The sequence below is a fragment of the Musa acuminata genome, chromosome BXJ3-3 (genome assembly GCF_036884655.1).
Source record: "Musa acuminata AAA Group cultivar baxijiao chromosome BXJ3-3, Cavendish_Baxijiao_AAA, whole genome shotgun sequence".
Classification (NCBI taxonomy): domain Eukaryota; kingdom Viridiplantae; phylum Streptophyta; class Magnoliopsida; order Zingiberales; family Musaceae; genus Musa; species Musa acuminata.
In genome coordinates, this window is record NC_088351.1 from 8,071,981 (window position 1) to 8,091,228 (window position 19,248).

A 19,248-nucleotide genomic window follows, 5' to 3' on the forward strand; every position below is an offset into this window, starting at 1 on the left:
ACCTATTAAAATACCTTTATACTTATACAGTCCATAAGAAAATCTCATATTCCCTTTATAAGAGTATGTTTAAGAGTGTTGACAGCAAACTTATTACTCGACAATGCTACCTTCTTTCTCAAGGTTATTCTTTGAGGCAATCGATGGCAATTGTCATAAGTAAGGTTTACAAGCTTCAAGAAGAAAGCAACGAGGACAACCATGTGAGACTCATTAGATTATGTAGTGATGACCACCAAAAGGAAAGCAGTCAAAAAGTATACGTGTAATTTAAATAGCCTGTCCAACATTATTCCACCCTTAGCACACAATAACACACGAATAAACCAGCAAGACAAAACTACATGATGGGACAAGAATATGGACTGGGAGTACTGCAGCCGTGTTCATAGAACACCACCGGCGGACATGGAGGGTAATTGGAATAACATGGCCACCCAACCTCCACTCCCTTCACCACCGGTGGTGGCTTTTCTGGCTCAGTCTTCGCTTTCACTTCCTCTACTTTGACTATATACGCATGCCCTACTTTCTTCCTCAGGGTGCACGTCAAGTCAGCGGGATCGACGCCATCTCCGACGAGCACCAACTGATCCTTGTCCTCCCCTTCCACTGCGACTGAGTCAACCCCTTCTGTCATAGGATCACAAAAAACTTGGATTCAGCCATCCGTAATCGAGTAAGTCGTACTATATGCTCATCTGAGTAGTTTCAGCAACATATATACCTGCTGAAGCAACAAGCCGCATTGCTTTGGAGCGGCATTTGTTGCAGTTTATCTGCACTTTGATCACTATCTTTTGCTGCAATGACAAGGCTATTGATTTGAGTACGGAAAATAGTCTCTCTCATTTGCGAAAAGAATCAAGCAAAACCAAACAACATACTATTGGATGTGGGGCATACCTTCATGCTTCTGTCTCTTGATGACGGAGAAGAGACTGATGTGTCTGTGTTTGATCCAAATGAGAAGAATTCGATGACTATGGCGAAGAAGAGAAGACAGCTATTTATATACACGATGTCGTCACTGTTGTTCGTCGATATAAAAAGACCAAGAAGGCACTATTACAACCAAGTCAATGCATATTATTTAAGTCAAGACAATTCAAAAGTCGTCGATCAGCTTCCAGACTTCGTTGACTCTAAGCAGGAACATGCAGAGCATGAGCTTCAACACATACAGCTACCACAACAACCGCGTGAAGAAGTCTGAATTCTCCACTTGAGAACTCAGTCAGTCGAGTGCATAAAAGAAAGACCAAGTGTTGACTAAAATTAATGGTTGCAATCCCTTCCAAGATGGTTCGTAGCGTGGAATTATAATTCGGAAGTATTTTATTACAAGTAGACCAGAAAAGTCAAAGCACGTACTGGAGGTTGACGTAGTGATTGACCGTGTGCACTCTTCATCTTGGCCCACACTTGGGACTCGTTGGTTCCGATCTGATTCGTTTGACCCAGTGGGTAAACCAGTTCGGAGAAGGTTGACTTTGACCCGTTTTGGGTGGATCGGCTAGCGGTGCAGACAAATAGGCACCGTCTATTAATGGCATATATCGTCACCGTCTGCACACTCGACGTCCTTTACTTTCTATCTCAGTTTCTTCTAACGGCCACTCACCACCAACGCCGCCCTGCCGTCGGAGACGGTGGCGGACCTTCATTCTCTGGACTGTTACCGACTTCTCCGACTACCTCCCCAACCTCACCGACTCCATCGATTGGCGCCCCTTCTACTACCCCGTCCGACGTCAGCCTCAGCCACATTATCCTCGAACCTCACCTCCTCGCCTTCCGCACCCGATGGCTCTGCCCGACGATCTACTTCTAGGTTCCGGTGGCTAAGTTCACCTGCGACGGGCTCTGCCCCGGAATGAACACAGTGATCGGCGAGTTGGTACTGGGCCAGTGGAAGCTATATGGAGTGCCGTCGGACGGAGAACCGCCATCACAAGTGGGCGTCACGTAACGGCTCTCGTCACGTCCAATGGCGGCTTTGACATCAAGAAGACCAGTTACACGGCGGAGATTCAACCATTCAGTGTTGGTGATCGTATTTGCGCAGACAGTTATCTTCCGATGCGACAACTTGTTCTTGATTGGTGTGCAGTTCCTCTGGATTCTAAAGCCTTCGGTTTCTGGATTTGTCTTACAGGATAAAGACTGATGCACAAAACATCTCTATCGTTGAAGCACGTTGTAGTGTTATTTGTTCCGAAGTTACAGCACAAATGAAAGCAAAGAAATTACAGAACAAAAAACTTGCTTGCTTGCTTCCCATTTCAGTGATACATGAGATTATTCAGTTCAATAGCAACCATCCTCGCAGCAGACTTTGCCGCAATGGATCAATGGTCTCCAAATGAACCAGCACCACCTGCATCCTTTAGTGATCAGAAACATAAAGCATCTTGTTAGAACGAGGTCTCATGCAAAAGCAGAGCAGAATGTGTTTGACAGTAATGTAAAACAAGCATACTCCACTCATCAATGAAACTTAAGTTCCTGTGGGACTGCTGACCACAGAATCTCAAACCTAAACTTATTGTTGTTTCTAGTCTTCGAGAAGTAGAGTGATATCGATTCATAGGCAGCATGATAAAAATGCCAGGAAATTTACCTTGTGGATGAACGTCGTTAGCTTTGGTCTCCATTTGTGCACTTGAGCCAGGTTAGAAGCAGCAGGAGAGTGTTTCTCTTCATCTTCACTTCACGGCAAGGAAGAGCACCTTCAAGCTGCTGCTCATATAACTCTTTAATGCCACTTCATTCGAGAAAGTGAATTGCGTTTGACGCTTCGTCAGAAGGACATGGATGCAGACGACAAGAACTTAGCTGGAGATTCTTCTTTATCTGAAACCTCTTGTTGTATGTATTCTTTGGAGCTACCTCAATAAGTCTAGGATCAGCCAAAGAACTATGATTTCTTACATATTATTTGCAAGACAACACCGAAGAAACATCACGATTGGAATGTTTATAGATGATGGTCAAAGTTTTTCATAAACCACATGAACTTGTTGTTCATTCTTTGCATTGATAAAAAGGTAACACAAGAAGCATAAGAAGCCTGACAAATATTGGGTACTTAGAAGAGTTACTAGTGAATGTAATTATTATCGACCAAGTAAAATTTATTGTTAAATCAGATCAAAATCTTTCTCAGTTCCCAAGCTTACAAAAATAAAAGGAAATAATCATGTGTCTCCAAATAGAGTTTTTATTCCTAAAACATAATTAGTGTACAACTGCAACACTGACAAGAAGACAACCATCACATCCATGTGGAAGAGTTTATCCGAGGCCAAAAATGGCAGTTTATCCACAAGAGGAAGCAGACGCTTGAACCTCAAACAAAACATGTTGAGTAATTTTGAAGGATCCTTTTCAGATAAATTATTTCACCAACTCTCAGTCCAAGAACATACATCTATTGTAGATGCCAGAAAAAATACAGGCTATCTGAAAGCTTAAACAAAGGACTCCAAGCCAACTGATCAAAAACATGCTTATCTAATGTCGTATCCAAGGCAATCTTAGCTGATAATCATCTTGTTAAAAAAGGAAGCTTGCTCTGGAAAGTACTCCATCAACTCATCCTTGGTCACCCAGACAAAATCTTTGCACTCTCCAATCTGAAGTTTGCTAGTACCAATTACTTGCGATTTGAAAAAGAACCGCTGAAAAAAGACAATTGTCAGAAAAGCAGAAAAGAGAAAACAGTTCTGAAATGTCTTGTGAACTGGATTGAGATGTACAGGGAAACATAAATTTCTAAGTCAATTATAGACAAGATTGATGAAAAAAATTATCAATCATAAGAATAAATAAAGTAAGGCTGCAAGTATAAGAAATCAAAATAAGCAAATCTTCATTTTGAGAAAGAATAATTAAAGGGAAGCTATGCTATTAACCTTAAACAAGGATAAGAAAAACATCTTCATGATAGTCAACACATGAAAAAAAAGCTGCAAATATAAACACCTACCTTAAAAAGTGGCAAGTCTTCTTTTGGTTCCACAACCATTTGTGCCATTGGAGCGTTGCCCACAAAATATGTATTATTGAGCCCTCCAATTACAGATTTCAGTGCTGATTCTGCACACTGCAGATTAACAATTTCAATCAGCTATCATGAAATAGAACTCTGAGAATAACACGGTTCTAAATGAAAACGCAAATAAAAAGTCACATTTTGTATCGATTTAAGTGAGAAAAGGTAGTACCAGACGCAAAGTTTCTTCATTTTCATAAACCTTTTCTGGAAAATGCCAAACAGGTTCCCTATCAGGAGTTCCATATGTGCTGCCATACAGGAGAAGATAAAGTCTTCTATCAAGTGCCCTTTGCAGTGACCTAAAAGAATCAAACAGAAACCCACTATGTTATTTAGTTTGTGATGGCAAAGTGAAAAATGTATTAATGAGCTTGAATAAAGTTGGGTTTGTCAAGTAGGAAAAACCTCTCAAATATCAAAACAGAATGCTGTAAAGAACTCACAAGTTATGTTTCAACCATGAATTCAAGCATAACATCTATATAAGAAAATATTTATGTGTCTTCATATTTACTTGCAACAACAAAGTGTGGCTTGCACCAGCCATCACGAAGCACAGTCACTGTTACAAATTCTACCAGCATGGAAGCCTATGCCATGCCAAGTGTGTAACAGGACACCCACTTCATAATTTTCGGCTTGTGCTGACTGGCATGGAGCCCTACCATCCGAACTTGTTAATCACGGAAAACGAAATCCTTGCTATCATGTTAATGCACACAAAGCAAAACCAGCTTGAGATACATCAGCTATCATGGTAAAATCTGCATCAGAAACTGACGTGCTAGCAAAATCCAGCAAGGAACAGATGAAAATGTTTGTGTGAAATATGGAATGGCACAAAATTAGCCAGTGAATATTATGTTAAAATTGCCAAGCTAGGCATGTTCAATATAATGAATAATAACTACAGAACAAACCTTAAAATGATAGTTCATTGAGAAAGCTGTTAAAGGTATGACCGAACATTAGCATCAGAATGCAATTTTGCACAAACAAAATGGGTGAAATTAGTTTGGGAACTTTTATTACCACGATACTAACTGCAGAAGAAAACAACATGCTAGCAAAATCTTCAAACAAAAGACACAAAAACTTATGTAAAATATAGCACAGCATGAACACCTGCCAGGAAAAACTAACAGCATGAACACCTGCCAGGAAAAACTATGTTAAAATTGAAAAACCATGCATTTTCGAGAAAGTGAACTTTAACTATAGAACTAACTTTATAAGATTAGATAATAAAAGAAAATATTAGAAAAAAGTTAGCATGGTCAATTTGGCATCAAACCTTGCAATTCCAAGAACCAGCATCCAGGCCATAATTTTAAGTGCCAAATTGTAGTACATGTCAAAGAGAGGAACTTACTCAGCTATTTTCTTTTCCAGTGCTAGATTTGCAACGACAAAAGTATTGGGTTCAAAGGTAGCAACTTATCGAAGATACAATACTCATCAGAATGGTTCCTTATCATTTCATAAACATATCTCATAAGGCATCTTCTTATAACTTTTAACAGAATGTTAATTGTAAAACAGGAGCACAGTTAATTTAAGTAGGTGCCTTTAGAGTATCTCTCCAGATGCCTTTTCAATTGAAAGGTAATTTCTGTAACACAGCTCGAGTAATGGTCAGTATTCTTACAAAAAGTTGAGGAGTTAACAACAAAGTATCCTGAAAATCGGAATGATTAAAGTGAAGTTGGCGAGTTCAGGAGTTTTTGAGATAAATCAAAAAATAATGTCTTCATCAAAAGGTGAATGTAGTTGACAGCAATTTTTTTGGAACTTGATGCTTTGTTGTTGTGTTCCAGTTTATGCTATCTTCCATTTAAGCACACAAAAAAAATTTTGACAGCCAAAGAGAAAGCAAGTTTAATATTAGAGGATAATGTTTCATGGTATATATAAAAGGGAAGGAGACTATTAGCACAACTTCTTTGACATTGAACAATGTCAAATTTTGTCTGACAGTCTTCAAACATGGATTTGCAATGGAATATCCCAAAAATATATCAAAAATAGAAAACGTTGAAATGGAAGGAGACTATTAGCATAACTTCTATGACACTGAACAATGTGAAATTTTGTTTGACAGTCTTATAAGATGAATTTGCAAAGGAATATCCCAAAAAGATATCAGAGAATAAGAAAATGTTGAAATGGGGCAATCAAGTGTATTAAGCTTGAATAAGAACTGAGATAGTATATTCAGTCCACATGACTGGTCATGACAGAGAAATCTATGATCACTTAATAAGAATCAAATCGATAAGACTATTAAGCTCTTGATGTATCGCAAAGAGTTCCAATACGATAAAGGGGTGTACCAATGCACAAGGTTTCAGCCAATGCAGGGTCCGGGAAGGGCCAATGTCCACAATTTTACCTCTAAATATAAAGAGAGGTTGTTTTTGCAATTTGAACCTAGTCTCTCTGGTTGCAAGGGAACAACCTTACCATTTTACTAAGCTCCACCCACAAAGAGTACCAGTATGATCTTCAAAAAAAAAAAATTGCAGTCTCTCATGGTTTATCAACATAGTTGACTGCAACTCATGTTGGTTCCATTTGTATATTAGACTGGTCATAGGCCACAGAGGTAGAAACAAAGTATGCAAAAGCAAACACAACGTAAATAAGATCCGGGTATATGGGGCTAGATGTTTGACGTCATTGCTTCACATTCACCATCATTGACAAGAACGTCAGGCAGTTTTGCAGTTCTCATGCAGTAGTACTTCCATATATTTTGATCATAAGATGCCAACAAAAACTGAAATTTTTTTGAATAAAAATATAACGTCAAGCAAATGCAGCGTGAAAATCAAACCCAGATTTACCTTTTATCATTAGTCTTGTCAGCTTCTGTGATCCTTGGAGCAGGTACATAATCAGTTTGATAGTCACCTTTCCCCCTATTAAAACAATAAGCATCAATGTGGACAGATTTCAAAGTATATGTTTTAAATTAAATAGGAAAATTACACTAGAAAACATAATGTTTTACAGTGCCAGTGAGTTTACAGGTCTTAGCATTATACCAAATATTCAAAAAGAACATAGAACTGTGTTTCTTAACAATCAATTGAAAATAAAATCCAGTATTCATCACAAAAACATAAATATAAACTAACATTGCCTCCTATCAAAGTAACACCATGAGGAACATCTAGTTACTAATATTTACCTGTGCTAATCACATTCAACTTTCCTTTGCAGAGTATAATAAACAGTTCTTTCTGTAATTATCCACCTGGACCTAATGCTAGAGTTTGTAAAGCATTGATATGTATCCATTTGTCTTCTGAGGCTTCATTGTACAATTTAGATAATTAACATGTCACATAATCGTTTCATAAGCTAAGGTGAAAAACATAACTATCAGCTTGTTTGTTGGCCCATAAACATTTCATAAATTTTAATTTAGAAAGCCACTTTGAGAAAAACCAAATCATTATAACTTCTTAATCATAAAATCAGATCCACAAAGTACAGACGACAGACAAACAAAAAAACAAATGAACCTTACCTTGCATCCGCCTTTCCCAAGACCTCATCAGGGTACTTCCGACGATACTGCTGTCTCCATCGAAACCTGCAAAATATGTTCCACAATCATCCAATAAACTCCGTCTATTCCCATTCACAATAGGCTAAAGAGGGAGAAAAGACAAGTACAAGAATCCATGAGCAACTAAAACAGTAGCCCCGATCTCATTCTCGTTAAAAATAAAATCTTTCGAACAGAAACGGAACGAATCGGACCCGACGAGAGCGATGGAGGATTAGAGCTTACGAGAATTCTCGGAAGGCGTAGACGATGGGCTCGATCTTGGGGATCACAACTGGGAGCCGCTCGAAGAGCACGGCGGCGACAATCTTGTCCGAGCTGCTGTTACTGATGCCACTGACGGCAGTCGATGAGGCGAACCGCCGGGATCGGAGGAGGAGCGGAGCCACAGATCGCCGCATCTCTCCGCCGCCTTAACCATGTTGGGTTTGCGAAATCCTCATTAAAACCCTGAGGGATGAGCAACGCACCGGTACTGAGCCCAAACCAACGATTCCGATTCGGACTCGCACTAAGGAAGTAATGAGGTAGGCCCTCTCGCTGCCTTATCTGCGGGGTCCACGGTGAGATGATCTCTCGCGTATAGAGAACCACGTCGGATGAGAAAGATATTGGGAGCGTTCATTGGTATCGTTAGGAGGGCCGCGTTCTCTTTATCTTGTGTAGGAAGGATCCTCTCCATGATGCTCATATTTAAAGCTCCTCTAATCTAATCTCAGCCTTCCATTTCTCCCTTTCCATATCTCAACCATCCATGTGTCAAATGACGTGTGATTGAACAACTATAGGTAGGCCATCGACGGGGCTCGCACTAGCGGATGGCTGAGATGTGAGGGTAGGAGAGATGGAAGGTGCGAGGATGAGAGACTTGGAGAGAGAACTCGGCCTGTGTGGTTTGGAGAGGATCGCAGCCCGCCCTTGTTGGAAACTGCGGATAAACCTCGTAATTTTTTCATCACACTCCGTCTCGAAGCAATCCTGAAACCGAATCACCCTCAAGCGATCGATCTTTCTTCCTCTCGATCTATCTTCGATCGCATTGATCTCTTGTTTCATTGCCTCGGTCGATCAGGGTTTTCGGATCTGGGCTTCGTTGCGTGGAAAGATGGCGGAGATACGATTGCCTTTTCAAGTACATCATCATCGGCGATACAGGTCGTTTTCTGCTCGGTACGCGAGAGTCGTCTCCTGAGTCAGTTCTTTCGGTGAGTTGTACTACCGGAAACAATGATTCCCTCTTTCTTGATTCTGGATTTCTTCAAGGATACATCTCTGCTAGTGTATTGTTGGTAGGATACGTAGGACAAGATTAATCAATTTGATCTGGGATCATGGTCTTAGAATTTGTGCATCAATCTGTAATGCGCATTTCCTGCTTCAATGCCTACTGCTGGCCATCTGCAAATTTGGACGGTTTTTGTTGTAAGTTAGTTCTTTTTGGGATTTTCGGATTTCAATATTCGTTTGTAGTATTGTTCGACGATGATGCACTCCTTTTTGCTGCATTCCTCTTTGATTATTCAGTTCATGATATCATTCTGTAAATTAATTTCTTTGATGTGACCTAACAAATTTGCAGAAAATTTAGTTGCTTGACGGGAAGAAACTACTTCATTAGATGAACCAGCCAGCAAAATGGTATGGACTCTAGTTATGATCATTGCTTTTACCAATAAAGCAATGTGTAAATTCGATTGTTCTTTTGCTTGCTATATGTGAATTGATGATATGCCTCTTCAACCAGAATGACAAGCATTTGACGCAAAGCTTTATAGACTGGACAAGGATCTTTCACATCAATCACCATATCTTATATAAGGTGATTCTGGTGCATTGCTTGTCCATGACATCACCAGGTAGTCATTACATATTAGATACAATGAATTCAAGATTCTAGGACTGTTCGTTCATGAGTTCATTATCAGGAGGGAGACATTCAATCATCTCGAAAGCCGGCTGGAAGATGCTCGATCATGTTCACAGAAGCTGCAGCACTGAGGAGGGATAACAATTTGCCAAAGAGCCTGGCTTGATCTTTATGGAAGCCTCGGTAGGAATTGCACCCGATGTAGAGGAGGTGAGCTTGTCTGGTTGTTCTGTGCTCATTGTAAAGCTCCCAATACATAAAGTAAAAGATGTCCTACTGCTGGCAATATTCCTCATTTGTTATTAGTTTCCTCGTCATCAATATTCTGTGTCAGCAATTGTTTCTTACATCACCTATATACGGTGCACCAGTTAAAATTCTTTGCCTGAAACAATTACATGATTTGATTAATGACACTTTGGAAATTGGCAGGTATCTGACAGTTGTTGACCAGCACTGGAACCATTGAATTCACTTGTTTGGCTCATCCTCTCCACCTTCTCTTCTCTATTAGCATGGGCTAAGATTCCTGCATAACTGCATAACCAATGGTTTGATCAATCATCAACCACAAACTTCCTGACAACAGTGTGGATTGGGTGGCTGTACTCGAGTTGAGTAGTTCGATGGACGATGCTGAATAAAGAAAAGGATGTGGAAGAGCCTACCTTTGTGAAATATCATTATTATTATACACAAGCTATCATCCATCAGGTAACGGCTATCTTTATGAATCTATCTTTTTTATACGATTAAAGAACCAAATTATCAAAGCTAGATATCACAGATCCAAATAAAAAAATTAAAACACGCAGAGATCTAAGAAATAAGAAGAATCCGTTCTTCAGAAAGCAGGAGGGGCGCCGCCGGGGAAGAAGAGCCGCCCACCGGGGAAGCCGCCTCCCTGTGGCGTGTCGTCGTGCAAGGCGTCGCTGATCTTGTGGAAACCGTGGAAGAAGACGTCGAAGCCGAAGACGAGCCCGACGAGGAGGATCACCAGCAGCAGCATGAAGCACAGGCAGCAGCACCGGCTCGGGCACCACATAATGATCGATCTCTTCTCTCCTTTGCCAATCTTTATCAAACAGGCAACAGAAAGCCAACACGAAAGAGAAAGGTTCTCTCTTTCGCAGGATGAGGAGGGGTTTTGGACCTTGGAGAAGTGTGTGTGTGTGTGTATATATATATATAAGGGACAGATGAAGGGGCTCCAAGTTTGATACGGTGACGGTGACGGCTGTAGTGGCAAAAACAGGCCGGTACCGACGCATTGGATTCAGAACGTACCTGGATCGGTGGGACCCAACTCTGGAACCACCGGTTCCTCCAATCATAGACCAGGTCTCCGACGGAGTCCGGAAGTCTCAAGTGACCGACGAGGTAATTACGTGACTTGGTAGTGAATACGTGGGTCCCGGTGCCTCTTCTGAAACATGGGTCCCAGTGATGTCTTCGATCAAGGCCCTGGTAGCGCCGCGGGTAACTGGTAGGTAAGAAGATGAACAAAATTATTTTGGATCATATATTTTGATAGGGGACCATGAATATGATAATTATTTACTTCATTTTTTTTTTTTAATGTGAAGTGAGTTCTTTTTAGTTTTGGTAGAATTGGTGAGAAAATCATTGGTTTTTTTTTTTTTTGGTCTTTGTTATACATTTTTAAGATCGTTTTCAAGTCTGCACCAGTGTTGCACTTCAACTAAGTAATGAGATTGAGATTGACAAGAATTTGACCTGACACCAACACCTCTTACGGATCAATGTATATCCAACTTAGAATTGTTAACGTAAACTTTGTTAATAGGAGGTTTTTCAATTACATAGTCTCACAGCTGGATTAGGATGAGGTCATTGAATCGGATCATGCAAGCTGTTATTTCATGTTAATTTCTTTCCGAGCATTTTAACAATCCACACAGTTTTCACTAGCATATCGTGCAAGAGGTTGCTTTCGTAAGATCAAATAATTAATATCAAAATTTATGACACGTAATCGTAATGTGTCATCCTAGTTATCCTTTATCCGTATATAAAGATTCAAAGTAGAGAAATACAATATTCCTTCTCATTCGTTATGGCAATAAAGACAATCATAAACTTTCTTCTCTTCCGCAACGAAGACAATTCTAAACTTTTTTCTTTTCTTTTATGACAACAAAGAACATCATAAACTTCCTTCTCCTCCTTCTTAAGACATAAAAACTGAAAAAACTCTTTCCTTTCTTAAACTACTCGAGCTCATATTTGGAGATCTCATATTACTAACTTGAGTGTCAAAGGAATCAGGTTAGGAAATCTCCCCCACTCCGAATTTTCATACGGGTGTCATATCGAGAGCACGATACTTCTACCTTAAGAGCTTGACACATTCATCTCGGAACTATCATGGAGTTATCTCGGAGTCATCTCAGAGCCAACTCAAAGCCATCTAGGAGCCAATTCGGAGTCACCTCGAAGACACTTTAGATAATCATGTATATACGAATCCAAACCATGTCGTGTTGGCCAATATGTCAATAAATTTTTTTCCTAACAATTTATCGCTAAAAGGAGGGCCTACTATCCCAGGAACGTCCGCCTACTAACCCTCTCAACGAATGCTCCAACAAAAATACTTTACCTCCAACCTACAACATTTTTACTCATGAGGTTGTTGAGATCGGGTCGGGAAACCTCTCCAAACCTTGGTCTTCATGCAGGTGCCACCTTAGGAGCATAATACTTCTATCTCGGAAGCTTGATATTTCCATCTCGGAACTATCTCGGAGTCATCTAAGATTTACCTCAGAACTATCTTAAAGTCATATCGGATCTATTTCAGATAATCCTACATACACGGGTTTGGACAATATCGGACTAACCAAAACATCAACAATATACTTCCTTAACAATAGAAAAACTCTACACCTGATGTCGTAGTATTCCTATCAAATGTAAATCGGATATCTCTTGGCTAAGCTGCACAGGTCTGATGTGCTTTTATTCTGAGTTTATGTCTCGCATGTATCAAGTTGCAGTTAAAGCTGGTCTTCTCGATTTCGCGGACTTCGAATCGTTCTAGATGCTAATTAGCCCTAGTGTTTTGAATCTCAAGCGTTTTATTTGGACTCTCTCTTCATCCTCCTCTTAGTTTGTCAAAATAGAAAAGTAGCATATAAATTTGAATTCTTATTAGCAAATTTATTGAAAAAGTATTTTTTCGATTGGTGTCTTAACTTTGATATGTCGAAACGACTCTCGTCCTTTGTATTAGATCAGTTTGTCTACTTTGATATACCAAAAAACACTTCCATCCTTTGCACTATATCGGCTCGTTTACTGTAATATCAGCTATAGTGTTTTTTAATAGAGGCCCTACTGTTTTCGACATCTTCATAAAAGTACTTAATTTACCAACCTTAATTGAGTTTCAAATAAGATATTTTTATCAAGGAGAACATACAAAAGAAATGGACTTCTATGTCAATTATGATATTTTTAATGGAGTTATGGTATTTTTGTTAATGTACCAAGGATACCATAATCCTATTCAAAAATACTGTAATTGATATATATAGATTAATTATCCAATGAAAAGATTAAAAAAAATCTATCAAGGACATTTTTGGGATGCAAGAAAATATTAACATTAATAAAAAAATAAAATAAAAAGGGACATCATGTCACGGACAAAGTTGATGTTTGATGTAATACTTATATATATGTCTGTGTCATTTGGTTTGTTCATGCTTTGCACAGTATATACAGGGATGGTCCAAGGCTTAAAGGCCCCATTTTAGTTGGGTTTGATGGCCTTTTTAGGTTTGTAAATAAAGTTTGTGTCATGTGGATAGATATTCGATCTGTAGTGGACCATTTTGACCCTTTGTTGTACAATTGTTCAGAGCTTGTAAAGTTTGTTTTAATTTACATTGTTTATGAAGTGTTTTCGGAAATATTTGTTTGTGGATCCCGAGTGAAACGTTTTCTCTAATCCGTTTTCTCTTTTGTAGGTTTTAAAGGACCATGGGAGACTTTGAGGAGACTAACATTTACAGACGAACACGTAAAGGTGTCGCACACTTAGGCAAAATTAACTAAGTCCGTGATATTCAGTCGAAAAAAGATAACTTTTTTTAGGTATTGACTTGTATTATCTTAACTTTAAACCACAATATTTTGTTAAAGAAAAAAAAATAGTTTTAGAGGTTAGAACGGCAGAATGATACATCAAGTCTTTTTTGGCCTTTATGTTTCGCAATATAATAATATATCCACCATCATCTTTTTCTCTTGCAGCTGACACTCTCAGAATCGCAAGTTTCTGGCATCAAATATACAGATCCAAAAATTGGTGTCAAGATTTCTGCACAAGTATATGTTTACCAGCAAGCTTGATGATCGTAAGTTGTATTGATGCCATAAAGAAAACAAAAGATGGCAGTATTCTTCCCTGCGGATCTACAAGGTGGAGTTTTGTTGTCCAAAGAAGATTGCCGCCTCTATATTTTTTTTTCTTATGATCCTGCGTCCTTAGTAGAGCTTACTTTCTTCTTGAACTATGAATGATGTTCATTATGCAGATCCAATGTGCTAAGGTATTCGACTACCAAGCTTATTCTCATATGAAATCTTCCTACATATACTTCATAGAGCTATCAGAAAGCTCAGTAAGTAGGAGATACTTAGAACATGGGAAGAAAGAGTGTGAGAGACAATGTCTGAGGTAGTAGAGAGGGGCTTTAATGCATTCATTCCATCAAATATCTGTAATAACTTTTTTCAATTTTTTACTTTACAATCATTTTCATATTTATTATTTTATTATTATTAAAAGAAAAACATAAATCTTGCTACTGTGGTCATTAAGAAAACATTATGATCCCTTTTTTTTCTTTCTAAATATACTCTCTAATTTTAAACTATGCACATCCTCTCACATAAATACTCTTTTAGTGGTAAAAAAGCAATTCACAGATTAAAAAAAAAATTAGAAAACTATGCACATCCTCTCATTTTTCTTTTTCTTTCTCTTATCCTTTTCTAAATCTATTATAAAGAAACCTAATAGCATTTAGAGTATCTTCTCGTTCGATCATTCGCAGTTAATATTATTTTTTATAAAAAAAAAGATATGAGAAATTCATAAACTATAAAACAAAACAATATAAGATTTACTTAATTTGATTTTTTTTTTTTTACTTATGTCCATGTAGAAAATTAAATTTAAATCAAATTACCTATAGGTCATCCTTAATCCCATCATGCATCATTGCATCTGCAAAGAAAATCATAGAAAGAATTAATACTAGATACTAAGTTATTTAGGGACTAAATAATAATGGGTAAATTTTTGAAAAAAAATCTCTATCTTTTTCCCAAGAGCATTATTATTTAAAATAATAATAATATTAACATTGGATAAAAAATTAATTTAACTTGAATGGGTGCTTTTATTATACACAATAGATCCTTATTTTATATTTACTAATCGACACGACTTATGTTGTATGACCTTTCATCTTTTGCCACTCTATATTCCATCATTATTGTCGCGATATACTATATAACCTCTAAACATCATCTGACTCATTTGAACTTCTTTTCTGTCATCGTCACATTGTTTATGACAAAATTTTCATAGTTTTTAAGGTATGTCTCCGATTCTTTATGGTATGACTCTTTTGCTAGAAAATCTTAACTTTTAGTTTATTGTATAATATTAATATTTATTATTCTGAATAATATTTAAAAAACTTGTTGTTCTACTATTAATATTTTGAGCATTCTTTATAAAAATAAAATATTTTTTTAAATAGTGTGTTATTTTCACCTCATTTATTTCATTTATAATAAATTATAATTCGTTCATGCAATGTTTTTTATATTTGAGCTTCTAAAGAGGTCCACAATATATGTAGAAAATTTAGACTAAAGAAAAATTTTCCTAATAGGTAATGTATCATTTTTATATGATTCTTTGAAAATTTTTAATATTTTAAAATTAGACAAATGATTAAAATTTTGATCATATAAAGAGCATTTTTATAATGTATCTCCTATCGTGTAAATAAAATTGTATAAACCATGTACTTATTCCAATGTTTTGAGATAATAAAGAGTATTTCTCTAATGTGTAAAAATTTAACCCCCAAAAAATATTTTCTAATGTACGATACACAATTTTTTTATTTATCAGGATTTGAAAAAATATCATAAATTTTAAATGATATATTTGCATTGTATCCACATAGATATATTATATTTTTTTATTTTGGAAATTTTTTGATATTTTTATAAATTATTCAATTCACTCTTTCATTTTTTTGGAAAATTTTATTTTGAAAAAATATCATGCACCCTTTAATTTTTTTGATATTTGAACTTTTAGTTAGGTCATAAACACCTGATAAAATTTAGCCACTAAAAAAATATTTAGTTATATGCAATTCACTAATTTAGCCAAAAATAGTGCATCCCACAACTGCACTCGTCAAAATGTTTTGAAATTAGATCCACATCAACATACTTTACTCTATGCTTATTTAAGAAAATTTCTTCGATATTTTGCTGAATTATTCAATTCCTACATAATGTGCCATTTTTCTCATAACTTATTTAAACTTTTATAAAAAGAAATCATGTGCTCATATAATATTTTTTTATATTTAAGCTTCTAATTAGGTCGCAAACATATGATAAAAATTTGGCATCAAAAACTATTTTCTTATATGAGATACTATATTTTGGCCAAAATCCAAAACCAGTGTATGGCATAGTAGCATTTGCCAAAATGTTTTAAATATTTATCTCTTTAGCAACATGTTATTATCTAATTTTTCGATTTGTTAAACATATGACAATGTTTTTTTTTTTTTAAGTTGTTTAGGATATCTTTGAATTGTTTGAACTTGTAAAACAGAGAATTTACTTAAACATATAATTATAATATAACTTACTTAAAAGAGAGACAACCAAATAGTTAGAATATATTAAATTATAATTATATAAGTCCCTAAAAAATAGATAACCAAAACTATCTAAATATCAATGCCCTCGAGCTAGCTGATGATATAGGTGAGAATTTACATTATCAACAATTATATTCAAATTGCTGGCACCTTGAATATTTTTTTTGCCACGCCACTATATGCTAATTTAATTCTTGCTTTCTTTCTTCTATTAGTTTATACCATAAGGTAATACGATATAATCAAATTCTCATCAAATAAAATATTATTTGTTACTCGTAGAAAAAAAGTTATTAATATAAGTCTCCTTGTAGGTGTTAGTTGTATAAAATTCTTCAAAAAAAAAACATGGATTAGCATTCTTATATCCAATAACAGTCATGAGAGTATAAAATTTTTTAAATATCAAAACATCAAATCTACGATAACTATCTATCTTAAAGGATGTCTGCACTTGTATTTTAGTATAAGGAAGGATACCGTAGTATTGATCCTTATCATTTGGTTTGGTATATTAATCCTCTACTTGTCATAATTGATTTTAAATTATTAGTTATTTCATGATGGATGTAGAACCATTCAGTAACCTTTCTGCTAATCATTTCAATCATAAAGGTAAGAGATAAATAATGAACCTTCTTAGTAATAAGTTCATTCTTTTAAATACATTTTGGAGCGAGTATTGTATAACGACAGTTATGAAAAAAATATAATTTTTTTCTTCTTCTTAATTTTAGATTTTTAAATAATTTTTTTTATAATTTTCTATCAACTTTTATATACATTCATTAAACTTATACTAATAGCCCAAAATAACTTTATAATTTTTTCATCTCGTAAGTCGCTCTTAAGATACTAAGATAAATGAACAATGTAATAACTATGATAGACTCTTACGAGTATCTCTTTCACAATTGAAATAAATTTTTTTTTATTTTGATCACTGAAAATAATCAAAATTTTGCATCCCAAAATATATATTCTCAATTGCTGCAAAAAAAATCACTCCCATGAATACCTATACTCAAAATTTTATCACACCAAATGCAATTGGAAATAATCTATTATAACCATCAATAGTTATATTAGGATATTTATCTAATAGATGTGCAACAACAATATCGAAAATAGGTCACATATATAATATAAAACTTTTAAGACAAGCTTCGAAAATCCAAATTTTTTAAAAAATAATTTTTTAATGAAATTACTATTTAAATATGAGTCTCATGCAATTTTAACTCCCTTAATAATAGAATTATATCGATCGATCAAAATCACCACAAACCATATTAAGAGTAATCTTTCGTGCAAGATAAATCTTCTTATATGAAACAATATATTTTTTTGAATATCAACAATAATCATCTTTCAAGTATAAACTATAATTAATATTTGACATAACTTAATGTTTGATTTGATCAGCAATGAAAGAACTATTACAGTTCTTATAATCCCTATTCAATCTTGGTCAATTACAATCATCCATTGACAATCAAAAACTTTATATTTTACTTTTATCTTATAATTTATAATTGCAATATTTTTAATCTTAAAAATTTTTGGATGACATAGTATTTCAAGACTTTTTGAAATTGAATTTTACCTCAAAAAACATGTACAAAGATATCATTTGAGTTATAAAATAATATATACCAAATAAATATAAGAAAATAACTTTATCAAATCATTCAAATAACATACCTAACCAACAAAATGATCATTGTAGGAATAATTATTATCTTCAGTGAAATAAATTGGTGTATTTAACAACACACCATTATCTTGGCTATAACACTATTCAACAAGCACTTATCTAATATTATCACACATATCCTCACTTAAAGTAAGCTGCTCACCAACAACATCTAATGCATTATAAATATTAGATTTTTATCACCTTCAACCTCTTCTTTATCATCGTCTTCATTATAATAAAATTGATAATTTAAGTCTTTAAAAAGAGTCTCAAAACTTGAGCTATTTGCCTATCAGTATCATGCAAAACTAAAAACACTTCATCAGAAATAGGAACCTCCCTATACGGAGATGATTAGAAAGAAAACAATGTTTCTCGTAATCCATGGAGTAATGTAACACTAAAATGGGTAATAACACATTGGCTTTTTTTCATTTCTAGCAAAACATAATGCATTCGTGCAATGTCTTTTGACATGTAACATTCTTCTTAAGTCACAAACACATGATAAAAGTCAGGCCATCGTAAAATATTTCCCACTATTCTTGGCCAAAACCCAAAAACAATGCATCACATATTATGATTTTAAAAAATATTTTAAAGTTTAGATAATACTTCGGATGGGTATATGCCAGTGATTTTTCATTTTAGAGGTTTTTTTTCAATATTTGTCAGAATTTTTCACCTCTTACACATCATGTCATTTTTTATTTTCCAAAAAAATATTAAAATTTTACAAAAATATTAGACACTCATATAAGTATGTTAACATTTGACCATCTAATTAGGTACTAAACAACTGATAAAAATTTGACTATTAAAAAAATTTACTAATATGTGAAGCATTATTTTTAGCTAAAATCCAAAAACAGTGCATCGCATACCAAGACTTACCAAATATCTTGAAAGCATTACTAATATGTGATGAACATATGCCGTTTTTTTCTATTTTATAAAATTTTATATATTTTTCGAAAAATTTTAATTCCAACATAGAATGTCATTTTTTTTAATTTTTTTTATTTTTAGCAAAAATGGCATGCACTCATATAATGTCTTTTAATATTTGAGCTTCTAATTAGGTCCCAAATG

General features: G+C 35.3%; 2 protein-coding genes and 2 long non-coding RNA genes across 5 annotated transcripts; 1 reads left to right on the plus strand and 3 right to left on the minus strand.

Moving 5' to 3' along the window:
• Positions 1 to 264: 264 nt before the first annotated feature.
• Positions 265 to 998, minus strand: LOC103977867 (heavy metal-associated isoprenylated plant protein 47). Its single transcript, XM_009393515.3, has 3 exons — positions 907 to 998; positions 728 to 803; positions 265 to 633 (listed from the first exon to the last, which is right to left on the minus strand). The coding sequence occupies exons 1-3, from the start codon at positions 910 to 912 to the stop codon at positions 341 to 343; spliced, it is 375 nt and encodes a 124-aa protein (XP_009391790.1). The 5' UTR covers positions 913 to 998; the 3' UTR covers positions 265 to 340.
• Positions 999 to 3,205: 2,207 nt separating this feature from the next.
• LOC135633256 (uncharacterized) lies at positions 3,206 to 8,130 on the minus strand. The gene is made up of 6 exons (XM_065142520.1): positions 7,863 to 8,130; positions 7,596 to 7,661; positions 6,907 to 6,981; positions 4,230 to 4,359; positions 3,992 to 4,108; positions 3,206 to 3,683 (listed from the first exon to the last, which is right to left on the minus strand). Exons 1-6 carry the CDS (start codon positions 8,036 to 8,038, stop codon positions 3,540 to 3,542), a joined length of 708 nt encoding a protein of 235 aa, XP_064998592.1. The 5' UTR covers positions 8,039 to 8,130; the 3' UTR covers positions 3,206 to 3,539.
• A 335-nt stretch (positions 8,131 to 8,465) lies between these two features.
• On the plus strand, positions 8,466 to 10,469 carry LOC103977869 (uncharacterized). 2 transcript variants are annotated; one of them, XR_001977150.2, is made up of 6 exons: positions 8,466 to 8,842; positions 9,217 to 9,275; positions 9,382 to 9,493; positions 9,563 to 9,714; positions 9,937 to 10,218; positions 10,353 to 10,469. It is a non-coding gene; the product is annotated as an uncharacterized LOC103977869 (long non-coding RNA). The 2 variants fall into 2 exon arrangements; XR_671123.3 differs by having other exon boundaries at positions 10,320 to 10,456.
• LOC135633611 (uncharacterized) lies at positions 9,381 to 10,398 on the minus strand. Its single transcript, XR_010495066.1, has 2 exons — positions 10,173 to 10,398; positions 9,381 to 10,041 (listed from the first exon to the last, which is right to left on the minus strand). It is a non-coding gene; the product is annotated as an uncharacterized LOC135633611 (long non-coding RNA).
• Positions 10,470 to 19,248: the final 8,779 nt, after the last annotated feature.